Genomic DNA, 23,344 nt, shown 5'->3' on the forward strand with positions numbered 1-23,344 from the left:
AGACATAAAAGGTCAGAATGGGGAATAGGGGAAGGGGGGGGGTAGAATCGATATTCATACCATCAGGTTGGAGGCTACCCAGACAGAATATAAGAAGTTGCTCCTTGACCGTCGACCATGAACTGACATGTTGGAACTGGAATGGGAATGGGGATTAAAACGTTTGGGAAGATCCACTTTTGGCGGGGTGGAGCGGAGGAGCTCAACGAAGCAGTCCCCCAATTCATGACAGGTCTCACCAGTGTAGAGGGGGCCACGTTGGGAGCACCAGACAAAGTAGACAACCCCAGCAGATCCGCAGGTGAAGTGGTGTCTCACTTGGAAGGACTGCCTGGGACCCCGAATGCAGGTGAGGGAGGAGGTGAATGGGCAGGTGTAACACTTAGGCTATTTGCAGGGATAAATACTGACAGGGAGATTAGTGGGGAGGGATGAATGGACAAGGGATTCATGGAGGGAGCATTCCGTGCGCATCCCCTCTATTTAGCATCCTTCCTTCCTTCCACCCCCTCATTAACTAAATCAGAAATATAAACAAATATTTTACGTATCCTCTCCGCAAAATTATGCCTGGGTGGAAAACATGACTTTGTCAGGGTCTTGTGTGTGTAGTTTTGTACTGTTAATTACGCTCAGTAATTCTCCAAGTACAATTTGCTTCAACTGACAGATTTAACCCTTATTGTAGTGTACATTTTAAACACATCCCAAAGCTTCCCACTTATTGGCTCTTCTTATCGTTTGCTGTCAAGGATGCAAGACTGTAAAAGTGAAATATTCTTTGATATTTCAGAGTCCAAGGTCAAGTGATAATGTAGCTTCTCGTGTTTGCGATATCGTGCTTATCATTTCTATCTGGAGCTGTTGCTGTGTAGATAACTTATCTTCCATTGCTTTCAAGTATAGTTAAGATGGAAGTGGGGCGGCAAAGTGTTACAAACAGGTAATTAATTTACTAAGATAGTTTATAGTTTGGTCATAGGGTATTCAGACTTCAGTTTAGTGACCCCTATCTTGGTTATACTTGTCAGTGCTGAATTTTGAAGAGAGTTTCCAATTTATATTTTGGTAGAAGGACAGACTTTCTTTCACATAAAATATTTTTCTAGCTTCAGGACATCCCAAAGTAGCTCAATGTATATTTGAAGGACCGTCACCATTGTAATGTGGCAGTCAATTTACCTATACTGTAGTCTCACAAACTGCAGTACGATAATAACCAGATGATCTAATCTACTGGTGTTAGGTGAAGAAATAATTTTGACTAGAACATGGTTTGATCTCTCAGGTTTTCTTTGAAATAGAAAGATGTTTTTTTTAACCAATCTTTGACCTCCACAGGAAATGGTAGATGCAGTCTGTCAGTAATATGTATCATGTCCTCCAGAACTAAACTGCAGTGTTAGGCTAGAGTTTGCTCTCAAGATACTGGAGGTAAGCCTACTGCCATCTGACACACAGATGAAAGAGTGGTTACTAAGCCATTGTAAGTCCAGTTGCAGAGTTCTCAGAAAAGAACACAAGGAATGGAAGCAGAAGTAGAACCATGGACCTTTCCTATCTAGTCTGCTGTTCAATCAGAACATGGCTAATCTTTTACAATTTTCCAACATAAAAACATAGAAAACCTACAGCACAATACAGGCCCTTCAGCCCACAATGCTGTGCCGAACATGTACATTTGAAACATATTTTTGATTCTTTTACTATCTGAAAACATAACCACCTTTGCCTTCAGTGTGCTCAATAACAGCCCTCCAGGATTGAGTAAAAGAATTCACTACTGTCTGGGGTGATGACATTTTTACTTATCTCTGCCCTACATGGTTAGCCCCTTATTTGAGGTTGTTAATCCTTGATTTTTGACACTTCCGTTTTGGGAAACATCAATTCCATATTTACCCTAGGGCAGGGGTTCCCAGACTTTTTTACACCATGGACCAATACCATTAAGCAAGGGGTCCGTGGACCCCAGATTGAGAACCCCTCCCCTAGAGACAAGAGATTCGGCATGTGCTGGAAATCTTGAACAAGACATGGAAAATGCTGGAAGAACTTAGTAAGTCAGGCAACATCTATAAACAGTTGACATTTCGGGCTGAGATCTGAAACATCGACTGTTTATAAGACCATACAACCATAAGGCATAGGAGTAGAATTAGGCCATTTGGCCCATCGAGGCTGCTCTGCCATTCAATAATGGCTGATCCTTTTTTCTATCTCCTCCTCAACCCCATTTCCCGGCCTTCTCCCAGTAACCTTTGATGCCATGTCCAATCAAGAACCTATCAATCTCTGCCTTAAATACACCCAATGACCTGGCCTCCACAGCTGCCTGTGGTAACAAATTCCACAAATTCGCCACCCTTTGGCTAAAGAAATTTCTCTGCATCTCTGTTTTTGAAAGGGCGCCCTTCTATCCTGAGGCTGTGCTCTCTTGTCCTGGACTCTCCCATCATGGGAAACATCTTTTCCACATCTACTCTGTCTAGTCCTTTCAATGAAAGGTTTCAATGAGATCCCCCCTCATCCTTCTAAATTCCAGCGAGTACAGACTCAGGGCCATCAAATGTCTCTCGTATGATAACCTTTTCATTCTTGGAATGATCCTTATGAACCTCCTCTGGATCCTCTCCAATGCCAGCACACCTTTTCTAAGATAAGGGGCCCAAAACTGTTCATAATACTCAAGGTGAGACCTCACCAGTGTTTTATAAAGCCTCAGCATCACATCCCTGCTCTTATATTCTAGACCTCTTGAAATGAGTGCTATCATGGCATTCGTCTTCCTCAACACCGACTCAACCTGCAAGTTAATCTTCAGGGTGTTCTGCACAAGGACTCCCAATTCCCTCTGTATCTCAGATTCCTGGATTCTCTCCCCATTTAGAAAATAGTCCGCACGTTTATTTCTACTACCAAAGTGCATGACCATGCATTTTCCAACATTGCATTTCATTTGCCACTTCCTTACCCATTCTCCTAAGCTGTCTAAATCCTTTTGCATCCTACCTGTTTCCTCAACACTACCTGCCCCTCCACCAATCTACCTCTATAGGTGCTGCCTGAGTGACTAGGTTCCTCCAGCATTTTTTGTGTGTTGCTCGATATTTATCCAGTCAAGCCCCATGAGAATTTTCTACATTTCAATGAGATCACCCTTTATTCTTCTAAACTGTGGAGCATTAGTTTTCAAAGTGGGAACTGTGGCTTTTGGGTAGATCATAAGATTTAAACATGGGCCACTTTCTCTATATAAAAAATACCCATCTACAGATCAGAGAAATAGTTAATTATAGGGTCATGTGGATGAACCATTTGATTCAAGTGGGTCATCTTGAAGCTTGAGTGCTCCTGATCTGGAGAGTATAGGCACAATCTACTTAATTTTCCTTATGCAACAAATCCATGAATCCATCTAGTGAAGCATTGTTGCATGCCTTCTGGCACAAGTCACATCACCCAGTCAATACCTATGGAGTCATTAAGACATGACTATAAGCCTGTAAGAACTTATCCCTCAAACTGTATCGCATCACTTTTTATTATAACACTATGATCAGTCTCAGCTATTATACAACATTAAATGTGTCATAATTTCAACAAAGTCACCAGAGAGACACTGAAGCTAATGGATATAAAAGAGTTTATTCAACAAAAATGAGCAACAGGCAACGTACTGAGACACTCTTGGAAGAAGAGGCCTGCTCGACCCAATATTAATGACCTTTTATATGCTAAAGATCAAAGGTAACAGCAGGACAATTCTAAATTTACAATGCATCTACAATTCTTCCTTTGAATTACATATAGTTTTCAAACACCTCCTTCTTCACACCCACCCTCCAGACACCCCAAATGAATGTTAATCAGAATTGTCTGGTTTGCAATCAACTTCAGTCTGCAGCTTCAGGAATACCATTGTTCAGATCTGCATTTTAAATTCAATCTACAATTCACGTTCAGGTCTGAAGATTGGTTGCTGGTGAAATTAATATTTGCTGTATGATATAACTCCAGAATACACCCTAACAAAAAGTTTATCCTTTTTTCAGAATATGTAACAGTAGAATTGTCACAGTAATGACACATTACAACTAAATAGGACATTAATGTTTGACTTTTCATTTGTTCCTCATTTTGAAGATCTAAAAGTACATATTTTATTTTAACTATTCTAAATGTTAACAGTTTTATTCAAGATTTTCACTTTTTTGAAATAATGTAAAACTAGCCACAACACCTGCATTGACATGATCTCAAACTAGCTTCTCACAATTGGCTTTAGCTCCAAAAACAGATGCCTGATGCATCAATTATTTTTATGAATGAAATTAATAAAGGTAAAAGTAGTTTCTCTGATCAGTCATGGCATCATGACCTATTTTCCTATGAATTGTAGGTAAAGGATTCCTAAAGTTCTGGATTGCTGGGATAAAATTATAAGATGAACTAAAATAAGTAATTCTAAAACTTTTCTGTAAGTGCTAAAAATTCACATAAAATATTGTAAGTAGTAAAAAAAAACATTAAAATGAAAGCTATTGTAAAAAGAAACCTGAATTGCAATAATTTTAAGTAAATGAAACAATCTTTAAAAAAAAATACAATTTCACCAGTGTGGTTTGGACCTCAATAAAATATTTAAATCAGGGATTAAGTATGGATGAACAAAAAATTATGATATTGAATGACACATCAGAATCAAACTATATAATTTACAGGCAGATCATTAGAAAGTTTCAAGGGGTCAATAACACTAGAGTAACGACAGTTCGTATTTTAGTGTCATTGAGTGAGTAAACAATATAAGTTATAATGCTGAGTTTGAAAGGCCAAATTAGTAAATCCTTTCCAAACTGTAATACTGAGAATAAACTTTATTTACTAAAATAGCCTCCCGATTTGATCTGGATGATTAAAACTTAAGTCACACTATCAGCACAGAGTTATGCATATGACTCCCATAAAATTTCCACAGAGGATATCTCCAGATCTTCATGAAAATATCTAACTTGCATCTCCCTCTTCCCCAGTTCTGAAGAAATGTTGCCCACCTGAAATGTCACTGGTTCTCTTTCCCCAAGTGCTGTCTGGCCAGTTGAGCTTTTCCAGTACTTCCCAATTTTATTTTACATGTTAAGCATCAGCAGTTCCTTTGATTTCCATTGACCAACATACCATTTGCCTTACCAACCACTTACTGCATCTACACTTGGCTTTTAGTCACTTGTGTTTGTGTATGCAAAGGCCCCTTTGGACAACAAGATTTCCAATCCTTCACCATTTAAAAAGAATATATTACTTTTCTCTCTTCTGCAAGAAAGTGGATGACTTCATGTTGTTTTTCTTCTACCTGCACTGGGGGAAATCAAGTGTTAACATGTAGCTAAAAATGCATCCCACAATCTCCAAGCTTAATAATGTCTTCCTCATTTTAAATTTTAACATTTGTAAACATTAACATCACAAAGAATGTAATCTCCTCATTACAGGTCCTCCCCATATTATGACAAGGTCCCATTCCAGTGAACCAAGTTCCCTCATGGCAGAAGATGCCTGCAGCAGCCAGCAAATCTACCCTGCTCATTCTTATGCTAAAATGGCAGCACGTGTGATCGCAGCAGCTTCTCAGGGACCAACCAAAGGTGCTTTTCTCTTTGTAAAATGTGTTTCTTATGATCCAAAGACAATTCTACTCCAAGAACTTCAGGTACTGCAGGGCTACTCCATCACTGAGCTGCTTGTTGATCGAAATAGCTGGACTGGTGTTGGCTGCAGAGCTGGCTGAGATGATGAAGAGGCCGCCGGGAGGTTAGAGAAGGTGTCGAAGGGGCTGGCTGGGATGTCAGAAAAGGAACCATTAGGAATGGCAGAAGCGCCCAGCGGAATGTTGGAGGAGCCGGTTTGGGTTAGGAGGAATTGACCTGGCTGCAGACCACGATGCTGCCTGCTCTTCGAAGGCATCGGATGGTGCGCAGAGGTGGCGTGCAGTGTAACTGTGGGAGATTGTCTCGGACATTTCGCTTGCGATTGCAAGCCTTCGTTGGTCAGTGATAATGTAAAGTGCCTGTTACCCTTGATTGGTGGAGGGACAGATGACATGGCAGCTGTGTCTCCTCAGCTGTAGCGAAGACTAAGCCTCAAGCCTGGTAGACCAGTTGAGAAGACACGAAAGCTTCACAGCTTTGCGTCAGCGCTCAGCTGGGGGATGGCCTCTCCCAACAGAGCTCCCCTTGCGAGTTTGAGCAGTGGAATGACAGGCTGGATTGTGTGCATCTGTGCACTGCTGAGAGACTGTAACATCAATCGCCAGGCATTGTCGCTCAGGGTCATGGACTATATATGTGTTTTTTTTTAAGTGAATATGCTTCTTTGCTTGCTATTTTGAATGCTGCTCACTATTTTGAATGTTACTAGCTATTTTGAATTATGTTACTTGCTATTTAAATGCTTGTTTGCTATTTTGAATGTGTCACAACTTGGCCTAGAGGAACACCGCCTCATTCAGCTGTATCTATGTATGATCGAATGATAATTAAACCTGATTTGTTTTGATGTGTACAGGTGATATTGTGTTGAATGAATGTTCCATTTATTCTGAAATTTGTAAACTGGGGAGGGCCTGTATGATAGAATAGAAGAACAATCCAGCACAGTTGGTTATTTGGTCCATCATACACATTCACATAATCCCAATCTCTGTAACTTGTTCATATTTGCAAATTATCCTCCTTTAAATACTCTTCCAGTTCCTTTGATAAAGTCAGTGTAGAATCTGCTTTCAGGAAGCTCATTCCAGGTCAACAAATTGGCTATATATCTTTTATCAAACTGAACATGTCCATGGACTGAACACAAATGGTCCACCAAGCAGACTCCCAATCTGGATTTGGTTTCTCTGATGTAGAGACTACAATATGAATATCGAATTCAGTAAATTAGATTGGAAGAAGCACGTGAACTGATTCATTATCTGGAAGGATTGTTTGGGACCCTGGATGGGAGGAAGAGCTGCTGTTGCATAGGAAAGTACCAGTGGCTGTGGAGTGGTAATCTGGGAGGAAGGCCACACCAGGGAATCGCAAATCCCTTTGAAGTGCAGAGTTTGGAAGGGGTATATGTTCTTCGTGGTGGAATTTCATTGGAGCTGGCAGAAATCACAATGAATTATCTTTTGAATGTGATGGTTTGGGTAGGAAGGACTAGGGAAACTCTGTACTTGTTCTGTCCAGGAGGAAAGTAGTTTTTTTTTAAAATTTTACTTAGAGATCCAGTGTGGAACAGGAAGAAGAGAGTTGCAGAAAACAGTTTAGTATGATGCTGACTCTGTGTTAATCATTAACACAGTAACTTATAGCCCTGCTAATTCCATTGCTGTGCTTTATTAGCTGTAACTTGAGTGATAATCATAAACTCTTCTATCTTGGATAATAGTAGTCAATTTACAGTAACATTGTGCAAGGATGATTTGGAACCTCACTCTCCTTTCCTTCACATTTAAAGCAAACCGATATGTGTTCCAGAAGTCTGTTTCTGGAGGGGGTATGAGCCATGCTTTACTCCCTTGATCCACTCCATTCAGGTTCCCAAACTTTTCTCCGGTGCTAGTTCATTGATGTTCATTGTAAGAATGCCCTTTCCCCTTCTCAGTCCATATTGGAAAATGTCACTAAGTTCACCTCCGATAAGCACCCTTCCTTCACCTAGACACAGTCCAGCTCCAACAGTACCCTTCCCTTCTTCAAATTCTAGATGCTCCTTTCTGAGGATAGACTTTGAACCATTTTTTCACTATAAAACCCATGGATTTTGAAGGAATTATACTTCTTCTTAGCTTACATTCTACATACACTATTCCATTCTCCCTGCTTCTGCTGCCATTGTATCTGTCAGAGAACACAACCTCCTTTCAAGTTTGCTCCTCAGCCAAGGATGCTCTTGTAGAATAATTGAATTGACCCTTGATCACGCTCACTTTCCATATTCCAGTTCCACTTAGGCCGGTTTTCCTCTGCTCACCAAAGTTCAAAGTACATCTATTATCGAAGTATGTGTACTACATACAACCTTGAGCTTCGTCTCCTTACAGGTAGCCACAAAACAAACAACCAATAAATAAAGAAGACCATCAAACACCCAATGTGTAGAGAAGAAAAACAAATCATGCAAACAATAAAAGCAAGCAAGTAGCATTCAGACCTGAAGTCCACAGACCTTTAGTTCAGCACAGAGCCCAGTAAACGTCACGGAGCAGTGAGCTGAACCATCCCGTCCCCGACACCCTTACCTTTTCAATCTAGCCCAGCACTTAAATCGTCATCCAAACATTGGGTTCTATTGCTTCGATACGCTCTGGGACCTGGACCCCACTGCCTCAACTCGGCCTGTAACCGACCTTTCCACTTTGGCCCAGCACTTAAATCGTCATCCAAACATCGGGTTCTGTTGCTCCAATACGCTCTGGGACATAGACCCTGCTCCCTGTACCTGACCCTTCCAACTCAGCCAGGCTCCACATTCAATGGATCATCCCCTGGCCGTTCCTTTACCTCAGAATTACACTATCACTAGTCACAGTATCTCCCCACTGTTTGAACAAGCATGTCTACTAATAAATCAGACCTTCCTCCCTTTCCACGCCATTGCATAGCGTGCAGAAGCTGCTCTTTCTACAGTCCAGGGAGGGGGACACTAAGTGTGACCTCCAGCTCTGCAGGTAGCCTTCATTAGTCTGGATGGATGCCTTTTACACAGGCAGATCAAACACAGGATGAGTGATTGCTTTGCCAAATGACTTTGTTCTGTACAGAAGCCACGACCATAGCCTTCCATCTACTTGGCATCTTAATTCCAAATCTCGCTGCCTCCCAATGAAGCTCAAAATAAACTCAAGAAACAGATCCTTATTGTCCCATGAAACACAATCTAGCCTTCCGGACTCATTAATGAATTCAGCAACTTCCACTGTTGTTTCTGTAATACCAGTTTGCAGCCCTTCTAGAACTTTCTTTTCTTCCTGTCCCACCATTGTCGTTTACTCATCAACGTATTTTATTATTTATTTGTATTTAATTTTTTGCTGCCTTTCACTTGACTAAAGACCCTTCCTTTTGCCCTTTCTTCCTTGCTCCCTTCTCTTGCCTCTGTACCTGTTTAGAATTTGCTACTCTCGAATATAGTTCCTTTTTGAATGACAGGTCAAGACAAGTCGAATTGATTGTCATATGCATAAAGGCAGTGAGGTAGAGGTACAATGAAAAGTCTGCTTGCACAGGCACCGTTTATGATAGGAAGACTATGCTGGGCTCCAAGAACTTTGGGTATTGCCGGTCTACCCCATCAGTGAGCTGCTCATTAGCAGAGGTGCTGGACTGGGTGTAGGTCATGTTGCTACCTGCTACAGGAAGGCATTGAAGGCATCGCAGTTGGTGTGTTTGGGTGGCGTGTATTGTAACCTCGGGTGAGTGTCTTGGATGTTTCTCTTGTGATTGCAAGATCCTGTTAAACATTGATCATCTAAGATTTTGCAGGCCTATTTCCTTCATTAGGTGGTACGACAGATAGTGGGGGAACTGCATGGTCTCAGTTGTAGCAAGGACCAGGCCTCAAGCCGCGGGCTTGCCTGTTGCTGCAGTCCAGGAGAGGAGCCTCTGGTGGTGTCCCTGCTCGGTTGGGGACTGGCATAGATTTCCGTGTTTCTATCTATTGTTTATTGCTGATCTTCAAAAAGCGATGTCTCTGGAGGGCCGACGTCCATCATTAAGGCCCTCACCATCCTCTTCTCACTGCTGCAATCAGGCAGGAGGTACAGAAGCCTGAAGACCCGCTGCTCGAGGTTTAAGAACAGCTACACTCCCCCCGGCCCACGATCAGATTTTTGAACTGAAAAATCCTAATTCTACCTCAGTGCATACTTCCCTCCATTCGAACTGATGTTGTTATGTTTACTGTTGTTTATTGTGTTGTGTAAGTTATGTATAACTTATGTTAATTTAAGGTTATGTAACTTATGTTGTCATACTGTGGTGCTTCTGCAAAAAAAAGCTGTTTTTTATAATATTATACCCTGGGTATGTATGCCCTTGACAATAAACTTGAAATTGATCACTTTTAACCAAACAATATTCCGTCCGTTGTATACGCTTTAACCAATAGCCTTAATTCGTCGACTGCATTACCTATTTCGGTTTAACGATGGGTTCCTTAGCCATTTTTCTGGGTTTCGCGAAATGACGGAATGAGCTCAAGTAAGTTGCAAGACTTTGAACAACAGACCATCGAGTTACGACCGAGGTGATGTGGCTGGCGCGGTGCGGACCATGGAGTTGGCGATCTCCAGCAGAGGGCATTGATAGAGACTGAAAAATTGTCACCGAGGTATCAGTGAGCAGAGAGGTGGTTTTGAAACTTGATTCTGCCACGGGGTGAGTAAACCACGGGCTGTTCCCCTGCTACGAACGGTGTGGGTGTAGGCGGAGGGAAGCTTTTGTTTCCCACTCGAGTTGCAGTGACGCTGTGAAAAGACAGCGCTCACAGGAATCGGCCTTCAAGTTGCGTTAAAGAGAGACCATTGCTGAGTTGTAAACAAAATCCCCAGCAGGAATATGTTTTGTGTTCATCTGTAATTCATTTTGTATTGATCGATAATTCAATCTTTGTGGTTGTTGTTGCGATAAAGCTTGAATCTCGTACAGATAATAATCAGCGAGGCGTTGTTTCCAGTAATTTAGTGATTGCGGCCCAACCCCCACCGTCATTCGACAGGAATCGCGATTATTATAAAGTGTAAGTAAATTAGAAATAATACTCTTTTTCAGACAATGGGAACTCTTGTAGATACTCTAGGGACTGCGTAGACAAAGTTTCTTCTAATCCTCCCCCCCCCCCCCCGGCCCTTGCAATTAAATTAGAGGTTTAAAACTTCACTGTGTGCGTTGCTGGGATGATGTTTGTTTTAGCGCTTAGACGCAAAGACTGAGTAATAGTTCAAGATAATTCGGCGTCTGAGATTTACGGGAGAAATTCTAGATGCTCACTTGCCGCTTGGCATTATAAAGTAGTGAAGCCTCAGCCCAACTCGTCCACGTTCATCCGGATCCCATTTACCCAGGTTTGTCCGCCCCATCTCTCTGAACCCCTCCTTGCCCGTGTATTTATCTAAATGGCTTTTAAATGTTGTTATGGTTCCTGTCACAACCACTTCCTCTGGCAGCTCATTCCACATATGAATGAAGATGTTATCCCTCAGGTCTCTTTTAAAGCTTTCAGCAATCACCTCAAACCCATAGGCTCTAGTTTTTAGCTCCCCTTCCCTGGTGGGCAGCATCATTCGGCTGGGCCATGGGACCAAGCACAACATCCAGTGCAGAGTCAGCAAAGCCAGGAGCATCTTCAGATCACCGAGCAACATTTGGGGGTCGACCAAGTACGGTGTCCTCACCAAGTGACACTGTACCAGAGCTGTGTTCTGTCCACACTTTTGTGTGGGTCAGAATGCCGGTGCATGATAGAGAGTGAACTTGCCAAGCTGTTGTCATTCCACACCACAAGGCTCTGGAAGACCCTCTGTATTTTCTGGCCAACCATGTCCAACTCCTTCAGTGTCATCAAAAGGATGTGGCCGCGCTGATCATGAGGAAGCATTGGAGATGGATTGGGCACATGATGAGAGGAGAGGCCAACTCCATTATCAAGACAGCACTTCATAAGACCCCTGAAGAGCGGAGGAAATGCAGGACACCAAAGTCAACTTGGCACTGAAATGAAGACTCTGAACCACACCGGGGACACAATAGAGAAGATGGCCAAGGACAGACAGAGAGGGTGGACCTTCATTGCTGCCTAAGTACCAGTGGCGTGATACGCAGTAAGTCCCCTGGGAAAAAAAGACTGTGCATTCATCCTATCTACACCCCTCATGATTTTATGCACCTCCTTAATCTCCTACATTCCAAGGAATGAGGTCCTAACTTGCCCAACTTCTCTCTGTAACACAGCCCCTTGAGTTCTGGCAACATCCTTGTAAAATTTTCTCTGCACGCTTAACTCCTTAATTATGGGTCTTTCCTATAATAGAGCAATGAAAACTGTGTACAATACTCCTGATGCGGCCTCACCAATGTCTTGTACAAGTGTTACATAGTCTTGTACAACTGCGACATAAGAAAGGTAGGGTTCCAGACAACTGGCTTTGTAACTCTCCATTTGGCCCGTTTTGGTGTAGCTGAAGCCTCACTAACATTTACAGTGGCCAAGCAACCCATCAACCTGCACGTGTTTGGGATGTGTGGAGCACCTGAAGAAGACCATCCAGTCCCAGAGTGGAAGTACATGCTTCACACGGACTGTACCGGACCTCAGCATCAGATCTGGGTCCCTGAAGCTGTGCGGCAGCATCTCTGCTAGTTGCACCATCACCCAATACAGGAACGACTAAGTTAAAAGCCCAAACAAAAATGTCGGTGAGAACAGTCAGTATTACACGATAACTATTGGAAATGTTTAAAAGATGGAATTTCTTTCATTTTTATATATTTTCGGGTCTGAATAATATACATTGAAAAGAAATCTTGTGAAGTAACTGAGTCCTTCATGAAACATATCCAGGTAAAATCGAAGCCATGGCTTACTGCAGAGGTCTATGTGTAGCTAAGGGACTGTGATGCTGCCTTTAGATCGGGGGATGCAACAGCTCTTAGGGAAGCGAGAACTGTGCTTTCCCGCTCTAACAGGAAGGCAAAATGGGAGCACCCTCAGAGAATTTACAGCCACCTCTGCGACACCAGAGACACGAGGCACATGTGGCAGGGAATTCAGAGGATTACAGACTGCAGGTCTACTCTGTGCATCAGTGACAAGGATGCTTCACACCCTGAGAGGCTGAATGCCTTCTACACCCGGGTTGATGAGCAGAATAAAGTGCTGGTGAGGAAGGCACCCCTCACCCCAGCGGAGCAGACACTCAGTCAGGCTGAAGCTAAGGTGAAGAAGACCCTAGCCAGAGTCAACCCACACAAAGCTGCAGAGCCTGATAATATATCAGGCCAAGTTCTGAAAGACTGGGCAGCCCAGCTGATGAAGTGCTGACGGATATATTCAACATCTCTCTGGAACACTCCTTTTCCCTTCGGTTTTCAAGGCAGCAACAGTAGCCTGCCTAAATGACTATTGTCTGATGGCATTAATATTTACCATTATGAAACGTTTTGAGTGACTGGTCATAGAGCACATTAAAGCCTTCCTCTCTGCTACACTGGACCCCTTCCAGTTCACTTATCGATCAGATCAATCCATTGACAATGCAGTAGCCTCTGCACTACACGCTGTCCTGACCCACCTGGAAAATGGGTCTCATGTGTCAGACTGCTGTTTATAGACTTCAGTTCAGCGTTCAGCACCATCATATCCCAGAAAATGGTGGAGAAACAGTCCTGTCTGGGCCTCAACACCTCCCTCTTCAACTGGATACTGGACTTCTTAACAGTAAGGCCACAATTGTCCCTGTGGGCAGCAGCGTTTCTAGTCCCATTATGCTGAACACTGGTGCTCCCCAGGGCTGTACTCCCCAAGTCTGCGGATGTTCATACTGCTGTCACATGACTGTGTTATAGGATCCAAGCTCAAACCATGTCTTCAAGCTTGCGGATGACACAACAGTGGCTGGCCTCATCAAGAACGATGACGAGACGGAGTATAGAGAGGAGGTGGAGTGACTGGTGGAGTGGTCTGAGAAGAACAAAGGAAATCATTGTGAACTTCAGGAAATTACAGACAAACCTTCCCCCTCTACGAATACTCATAGGACACTCAGCTGCTGCGCAGGTTGACTGTGTGGTTAAGAAGGCATATGGTGTATTGGCCTTCATCAACCGTGGGATTGAGCTTAGGAACCGAGAGGTAATGTTACAGCTATATAGGACCCTGGTCAGACCCCACTTGGAGTACTATGTTCAGTTCTGGTCACCTCACTACAGGAAGGATGTGGAAACTATAGAAAGATAGATGGTTATGGGTAACCCTAGGTAATTTCTAAAGTAAGTACATGTTCGGCACTGCATTGTGGGCCCGAGGGCCTGTATTATGCTGTAGGTTTACTGTTTCTGTTTCTACATGGCTCCTCTGTAGAGAGGGTTAAGTGCAGCAAGTTCCTGGGAGTTCACATCATGGATGACCTCACCTGGTCCTTTAATATTACCTCCCTAAACAAGAAGGCAGAGCAGTGCCCCCATTTCCTAAGAAGATTGAGGCAAGCAAGGCTCCCCCACCCACTTCTTCACAAGAGCACAATTAAGAGCATCCTGACAAGTTGCATCTCCATCTGGTATGGGAACAGTCTAGCATCGGACCTGAAGTCCCTACAAAGGACTGTGAGAACAGCTGAGAGGATCACAGGGGTCTCCCTACCATCCACTGGGGACATTCATCAGGAGCGTTGCATATGTAGGGCCCCCTAGTATTATTAAGGATCCACCCATCCATCCAGCATCCTTCTTGACTTTCTGCCATCAGGCAGGAGACTACGATGCATAGAAACAAGAACGGTCAGGATGAGAAACAGTTTCCAGGCCATTAGGCTTCTGAACTCCCTGCCGCATCACAGTCGAAGTTTCACTGGTTGATCTGTGCTGTACCTTACAATATTTAATATTAATGGACTTTAGTTTGTTATTTTTGTGTGATTCATCTATAGATTTTATCCTTGCCTTTGTAAGTTATCGTGTGTTATGTGTACTACTGTGCTTTACACCCAGATTTAGAGAAGTGTCTAGTTTCTATATTCATTATGTGGTTATATATGTTATATACATGTAGATAGTTAAATGACAGTAAACTTGACTTGAGTCACTAAAATGATAATGTGGCATCTTGCACGCAGCAGCTGAACGTCCAGTGTGAGATTTATGATGTACGTGAGCACATCTTTAAGAAAAGTTAATGACTACATAGAAGTAAACAGAGGATGAAACCATTGAAGTAATTAGCAAAGATCAGACATTACAAAGTTCATTATGTTAGTCACATATCAACGTATAGATCTCATCTTAAAGTTGTTAGAGGTTTTATGAGCATTAGATACTGTTTTAAAATTTAATGGAATTACAATAAAAATTTATTTATTCTGTGAAATATTTTTAGTTTCTCAAACAAATGGACACTAAACTTCAGTTTTAAAATTTGAATTATCCAGTATGTTACATTAAGCAACATCCTAAATAACATTAGGTAGATAGAAAATACTGTGAGCAATGGCTGGATTAGCAGATAATATGAATTAAGTAATTTATTGAACAGCTTGTACTGCAGTTTATTCTTAATTTTGCCAAAATAAATAAGTTGTAGGTTTTTTCATTTCAAGAACTAAAGTCTTTCTTTCACCTTGCACATTACCATTCCTCATGTCTGAAAGAAATCTTTAATTTGCTTCTTTCGTAACCATTTTTGCTACAAAAAATTAGAATTGGTACCTTTGTTGTTGTGAAGCAGTTCCTTTTCTTGATTCTCCATATTCTGAACATACTTGCTCAATCATTATAGTGGATTGTAATAGAAGGAATTGAATTTGAAGTTGGGTAACTTTATGTTCCTTCCAAGTGTAAACAATCCTCCACAAAGAGCTCTTATGAGAGTGTGAGGTGTACAGTCCTTGAAAGTGAGTTTGTATGTTGTGGAATCAGTTTAGTGCCGAGGTGAGTGAGGTTATCCACACTGGTTCAGGAGCCCAGTGGTTGAAGGGTAACAACTGTTCCTGAACCTGGTGATATGGGACAAGGCCCCCTTGCCATCGGGAAGGTGGTAGCGGTGAGAAGAGAGCGTGACCTAGATGGTGTAGATCCTTGATGATACGTACTGTTTTCCTGTGGTAGCCTTCCTTGTAGATGTGCTCAGCGGTGGGGATGACATTGCCTGTGGTGGACTGGGATGTGCTTACCACTTTTTTTGTAGCCTTTTCCATTCCTGGGCATTGATGTTTTAATACTAGGCCATGATGCGACTGGTTAGGATGCTCTCCCATGTGCGCCCATTGAAGTTTGCCAAAGTTTTCGGTGACATGCCAAAACTGTGCAAACTTCTAAGAAAGTAAGGGTGCTGTCGTGCCTTCTTTGTGGTGACACTTACATTCTGGTCCCAGGACAGAATCTCTGATACATTAACTCCCAAGGATTTAAAGGTACTGACCCTGTCCACCTCTGATCCCATAATGCAAACTGGCTCATGGACCTCTTGTTTCTTCATCAGTAATCAGCCCTTTAGTTTTGCTGATGTTAAGTGAGTAGTTCTTATTGTTGTGGCAACTTTTCAACCAGATTTTCAAACTCCTTCCTCTAAGCTGATTCATCGCCACCTTTGGTTCAGCCAAATACGGCATTGGAGCCGTGCTTAGCGACACAGTCATACGTATAAAGCAAGCAGAGCAGAGGGCTGAACACACAGCCCTGCACTGTGATGCAACCAGTCAGGATATTCTCCACTCTCCATCTCTAGAAGTTTGTCAGAGCTCTAGATGATGTGCCGAATCTGCAAAGTTAAGAGAGCAGAGGCACAGCCTCTGTAAAGTGCTTTTATAAAGGCACTTGCCTGCTATTGACCCCAAGACTGCTGTTCATGATCAGATGCTAATTAAAGTTTTAAAGGTTATTTCAGGTGATGAATTCCATTATTACTTAGTGCACAGAAGTAAACCTAGTCATTTTGTTACCTCTTTTGAATAGTGTCATGTTACTAATCTAATTGTATTACTCTAGTATCCATTCTCTCAAATGATCAGCAGCATCTTACAATCTCTTTGTTAGTCCCTCCTAACATTCAAATCAATATTTTGTATAATTACAAATCTATTCATTTATAACACTTTTGATGATTGAGATGAAAACTTCATCAATCCTGAATTCTGTAACTTAGCCCTGATACTGTTTTGCAAAGGAAGGAATGTTATTCATGATTTAGTGAAAGTTCAAAATTAGATTATCCTTACGTTAAATGATCTCTAATGACCAAAAGATGCTGGGAGCCATTCAAATGTTAGTCCTAATGTAGGGTCTCCACCTACAATGCCAACTGTCCCTTTGTTGCCGCAGATGCTGACTGACCTGCTGAGTTCCCTGGGTCAGTCTGCACTTGTGGTGATGAAGGGACAGTTGACATTATAGGTGGAGACCCTGCATTAGGACTAACATATGAATACCTTCCAGCAGTTTGTTTTTAGCTCCATGTTGGTCATTGACTTGAGCGGCAAGAGAAATCACCCACTATTGGATGTACAATAGCACCACTCTGCGGCTGTATTGTCCACCATCAAAAGCACCAGGACAGACTGAGAAGGCTGGGTCCTTGAGGGCAGGACTGCCAGACTGGGTCTGCAGCTGACAGTGAATGAATTAATACAAGAAGTAAGCCTACATAACCTCATCCACACCGACATACCCATGGCATGAACCAAGGTAAAATTAGTATTAGTGGCCACGACACAATTCTTGTGGAGATGAAGTCCTCTCTTCACACTGTAGACATCTGCACTGTATTGTCTGATCTATAGACTTGGAACAGATCATGACTCTCTATTGGGATATGTGGCTGTCATCTTGACAGATAGGTAGGATTCAAGGGAGTTATAGACAGGCGAGAGGGTTATGCAGGGATTTCCAGCATTTAGAACTGGGCAATGGCCCTGCTAAGGTGTGTACGCGTGTACGCACATACATCTAGCACACAAAAGAATTTAAACTTGGCACAAAAGGTTGTCACCCTCTACCTCATTGGCATTTTAAGTAATATTTCATAATTGTACCCAGTCATATTTCCTGTTCTGGTTTCTGATGTGGAAGGTGTTGACAACATGGAGTTTGCAATGATTTGTCTGCAGATTTTGGAAGTGGCTTATTGTTTTATAACAATTTGAAGGTTCAGTAATTATCATTACTGATACTAGGATCTTTCAAAAAATTGTTGCATTTATTAAATAGCCTGGATTTAATGCTCATTTTGTCAGAAGAACAAATTACTTATACTGTTTTTAATTGAAGAAATTATTGATTCACTATGTCAAATTCCAAAGAAGCAAAGGGTGTGAAACTTTAAAGAATTGCTAGTTCACTTAAGCAGAATGTCTTAATGAAACAGTAGAAACTGCTACACTGAAAGCTCATGAGGTCAGGAACGTGCAACTACGACAAATATTTATGTACAATACAGAAACTGGTGTTAGCTGCGTGTATTGTCACAACGCAAAAGTTGCTGGAGAATTTGCAAATGGGAAAAAGTGGAGTGATATTTGGAAATTTGACTTTTTAAAGCATCATGTAGCGAGTATATCACATATGACGGTGTGCAAAAGCTCCGGCGAGAAAATCCTTCATTACCTGCTACAGGCCTGCTACGTATATTTTGTGAGGGTGCAGATGAACAAGAACACAAATTATCAAACCCAGAAGAGATCCTATTGACAATGTTTGCTAGCTGCTAAAATGGATATACCTTTATATATGAAATTCAGTGTGCACATATCATTGTCACTGGGCAAAAAATTGCACAGCACAAAATTTTTGTGTACATTGGTTATTACAAATTAGAGGGAACAATGGAACTAGGCAGCTAAAGGTAGGGACTTATTGGTGGACAGAAGGTTTAAATTGTCCAGAATTAGAAGAGTACTGTAGTCTGAGGATTGTTGCTATGGGGTGGGGAAGTATTTGAGCATGGGTTATTTTTAATTTAACGTTTTGCTGGTCTGAGAGTCAACATACATCATTACAAACAAGAGTTTGTACAACTTAGAATTGGGAATTACGATAGACAAATCATCATTCCCTCAAGTGTATGAAAGCTTTAGGGAAGCCTAAACCTGCCCATCTTGTCAAAGGCTACATTTCTGGCACTAACAGTTGTAACAAAATTAAACAAATGTACATAACTGACAATGAATTCATGTGTATTGTCAATATCTGTTTCCAAAAGTCACAAATAAATTCACTATACATTATTTCCTGAACCCTTTCTGATTCTTACAGTGACTAGATTGTCTGTTGTAGTATAAAATAATCGGGTGCTTCTTCACTGACCTTCCTTCATTTGTAAGATCAAATTGTGATGATTGCACAATGTTCGGCCTTAGACAGTGAGGCAGTTAATAACCAAATGAAGCAAGATCTGGACAATATCCAGCTCTGTAACATTTATTCCATACACGCAAGACAAAATCGTCTCTTGACATTCAATGCCATTATCATCACTGAATTCCCCACTAGAGACAACGAGGAAGTTAGCAGCAAGTAATTCAGCTCCCAGCTCCACAAAGCCTGTCCACCATCTGCAAAGTTCAAATCAGGAGTGTGATAGAATACTCTCTACTTGCCTGGATTTCTGCAACTTCAACAACACTTAAAAATCTCGATACTATGTGGGACTTAGCAACCTGCCTGATAGATGGCCACCCACACAACCATTGACTCATTCTGACTCTGACAGCAGCTTATACCATATAGAGGAAGCACTGCAAGAAACTGACCAAGGCTCCTCGGACAACTCCTTCCAAAGGTGAGTGAGGAAGGGTTAATTAGCATGAGGAGGGGTTAATTAACAATCTTGTCCTGAGAGGCCCCTTGGGTAAGAGTGACCATAATATGGTGGAATTCTTCATTAAGATGGAGAGTGACATAGTTAATTCAGAAACAAAGGTTCTGAACTTAACGAAGGGTAACTTTGAAGGTATGAGACGTGAATTAGCTAAGATAGACTGGCAAATGACACTTAAAGGATTGACGGTGGATATGCAATGGCAAGCATTTAAAGATTGCATGGATGAACTACAACAATTGTTCATCCCGGTTTGGCAAAAGAATAAATCAAGGAAGGTAGTGCACCCATGGCTGACAAGGGAAATTAGGGATAGTATCAATTCCAAAGAAGAAGCATACAAATTAGCCAGAAAAAAGTGGCTCACCTGAGGACTGGGAGAAATTCAGAGTTCAGCAGAGGAGGACAAAGGGCTTAATTAGGAAGGGGAAAAAAGGTTATGAGAGAAGACTGGCAGGGAACATAAAAACTGACTGTAAAAGCTTTTATAGATATGTGAAAAGAAAAAGATTGGTTAAGACAAATGTAGGTCCCCTACAGACAGAAACAGGTGAATTGATTATGGGAAACAAGGGCATGGCAGACCAATTGAATAATTACTTTGGTTCTGTCTTCACTAAGGAGGACATAAATAATCTTCCGGAAATAGTAGGGGACAGAGGGTCCAGTGAGATGGAGGAACTGAGTGAAATACATGTTAGTAGGGAAGTGGTGTTAGGTAAATTGAAGGGATTAAGGGCAGATAAATCCCCAGGGCCAGATGGTCTGCATCCCAGAGTGCTTAAGGAAGTAGCCCAAGAAATAGTGGATGCATTGGTGATAATTTTTCAAAACTCTTTAGATTCTGGACTAGTTCCTGAGGATTGGAGGGTGGCTAATGTAACCCCACTTTTTAAAAAAGGAGAGAGAGAGAAACCAGGGAATTATAGACCGGTTAGCCTAACATCGGTGGTGGGGAAACTGCTAGAGTCAGTTATCAAAGATGTGATAACAGCACATTTGGAAAGTGGTGAAATCATCGGACAAAGTCAGCATGGATTAGTGAAAGGAAAATAATGTCTCACGAATCTCATAGAATTTTTTGAGGATGTAAATAGTAGAGTGGATAGAGGAGAACCAGTGGATGTGGTATATTTGGATTTTCGAAAGGCTTTTGACAAGGTCCCACACAGGAGATTAGTGTGCAAACTTAAAGCACACGGTATTGGGGGTAAGGTATTGATGTGGATAAGGAATTGGTTGGCAGACAGGAAGCAAAGAGTGGGAATAAATGGGACCTTTCAGAATGGCAGGCAGTGACTAGTGGGGTACCGCAAGGCTCAGTACTGGGACCCCAGTTGTTTACAATATATATTAATGACTTGGATGAGGGAATTAAATGCAGCATCTCCAAGTTTGCGGATGACACGAAGCTGAGCGGCAGTGTTAGCTGTGAGGAGGATGCTAAGAGGATGCAGGGTGACTTGGATAGGTTAAGTGAGCAGGCAAATTTATGGCAGATGCAATTTAATGTGGATAAATGTGAAGTTATCCACTTTGCTGGCAAAAACAGGAAAACAGATTATTACCTGAATGGTGGCCGATTAGGAAAAGGGGAGGTGCAACAAGACCTGGGTGCCATTATACACCAGTCATTGAAAGTGAGCATGCAGGTACAGCAGGTGGTGAAAAAGGCGAATGGTATGCTGGCATTTATAGCAAGAGGATTCGAGTACAGGAACATGGAGGTACTACTGCAGTTGTACAAGGCCTTGTTGAGACCACACCTGGAGTATTGTGTGCAGTTTTGGTCCCCTAATCTGAGGAAAGACATCCTTGCCATAGAGGGAGTACAAAGAAGGTTCACCAGATTGATTCCTGGGATGGCAGGACTTTCATGTGATGAAAGACTGGATGAACTAGGCTTATATTCGTTGGAATTTAGAAGATTGAGGGGGGATCTGATTGAAACGTATAAGATCCTAAAGGGATTGGACAGGCTAGATGCAGGAAGATTGTTCCCGATGTTGGGGAAGTCCAGAACGAGGGGCCACAGTTTGAGGATAGAGGGGAAGCCTTTTAGGACCAAGATTAGGAGAAACTTCTTCACACAGAGAGTGGTGAATCTGTGGAATTCTCTGCCACAGGAAACAGTTGAGGCCAGTTCATTGGCTATATTTAAGAGGGAGTTCGATATGGCCCTTGTGGCTAAAGGGGATCAGGGGGTATGGAGGGAAGGCTGGTGCAGGGTTCTGAGTTGGATGATCAGCCATGATCATACTGAATGGCAGTGCAGGCTCGAAGGGCCGAAGGGCCTACTCCTGCACCTATTTTCTATGTTTCTAAACACAGGACTTCTACCAGCTAGAAGTCCGTGGGCAGCAAAAGCTCAGGAACACCACCACTTGAAAGTTGCCATCCAAGCCAAATATTATCCTGACTTGGAAACCTGTTGCTGTTCCTTCACTGTCACTGGGTCGAAAACCCGAAACTCCCTCCCTAACAACGCTGTAGGTATCTATTCACAAATGCTGCCTGGCCTTCTGAGGAATTCCATCATCTCTTTTTTATTGTTAAATTGTAACTTCTCATGAAGCAGCACTTCAGAAGAGGGGAGTAAATGAAAAGGGGGGGAAAACAGAAAATTAAAGTAGCTATGGAGTTAGCGATATATTGATTCATCAAACCATCAATTTTCTTAAAATTCTGCCCAGGAGTTTAATGAAATGCTAAGTCATGCATTGCCGGAATGTACCAGATCTTTACATTTAGCTTTAATGTTGCTGTCTTTCTCAGTTGCAGGAAGTTAGCTGCTTACGTTACCAAAGTGAAGTTTCAAATGCCGACTGCACTGAAAGCAATTTGCATTCTCTTAGTATGACTGGGATTGCCGCCATTTCCACGATTCAGGGCTCATCCTTTGAGATCCTGGCAGAGCTCAGCCTAGGAAACTAACTACTTTGACTTTCAGTGTTAAGAGGGTTAAGGGCCTTTATTGGCCTAAACCACACACTCCACCTTAATGAAATAGCTTAATAACTTGTGTTGAATGATTTATGGTTGTGCTGGTGATTCATCATAAGGCAAAGTAGAGGTACTGTACAAAGACACTGACTATATCACGCTGCACCAACTGCCTTTGTTGTCACTACACTCATTAAATCTTTTATTCTCTTTTTGCAGCAAAATGAGCTTCACTGGCAAGTATGCATTTGGGAGTCAGGAAAACTATGAAGAATTTATGAAGGCTTTAGGTAAGGGAGTGCTTGTGGTGATACCATCATTTGGATCAAACAGATAATTTCACTCAAGCGTTCTGCGATTCTCAAAACTTAAAGGAGTGCCATGGCGTAAATTTTTTTTAAAAGGCCTAAAATCTGTGTGGATGATGTTATTGAAAAGTAGGTGTATTTAAATGCAGAAAATTGTTTATCTCACTCACTCTCACTCACTCTCTCATATCATGACGACCTATCTGTTCAAACTTGTCTACGCTGACTTGCTAATGTTTGATACAGTGGGCTAAGAGTGTAACAATTAGGTCAGGGAAGGTTACATTTAGCCAAAGATTTCAGTAGCTATTAAAAGCTGGTTGTTCTCATAGTGTGCAAACAGATACAAATTGAATGTGTGGTGAATCAGCTATTTCATGCATGTAGTGTTGCTTTGTTTAACAGGATTTATGAACATTAATAATCTTTCAAGTCCATACATAGCATTGTCAATAAATTTCTGATTTTTTTTGCAAAGGAGGAAACAATGGGTAAAGAAGAAAAGTCTCCATATTTTCTTT

General features: G+C 41.9%; 1 protein-coding gene across 5 annotated transcripts in view; it reads left to right on the plus strand.

Moving 5' to 3' along the window:
• The window catches only part of LOC140200406 (gastrotropin-like), a 192,784-nt gene that overhangs the window by 154,630 nt on the left and 14,810 nt on the right, over positions 1-23,344 (plus strand). For 3 of the 5 annotated variants that reach the window (XM_072263688.1, XM_072263687.1, XM_072263689.1), the window contains one exon: positions 22,735-22,805. In XM_072263688.1, the coding sequence (XP_072119789.1) occupies positions 22,735-22,805 (71 nt within the window). Of the gene's footprint in view, positions 1-10,297; positions 10,428-10,594; positions 10,789-22,734; positions 22,806-23,344 lie in introns of those variants that run through there. The other 2 variants (XM_072263690.1, XM_072263691.1) reach the window with 2 other exon arrangements.

This window comes from Mobula birostris, chromosome 7 (genome assembly GCF_030028105.1).
Source record: "Mobula birostris isolate sMobBir1 chromosome 7, sMobBir1.hap1, whole genome shotgun sequence".
Classification (NCBI taxonomy): Eukaryota; Metazoa; Chordata; class Chondrichthyes; order Myliobatiformes; family Myliobatidae; genus Mobula; species Mobula birostris.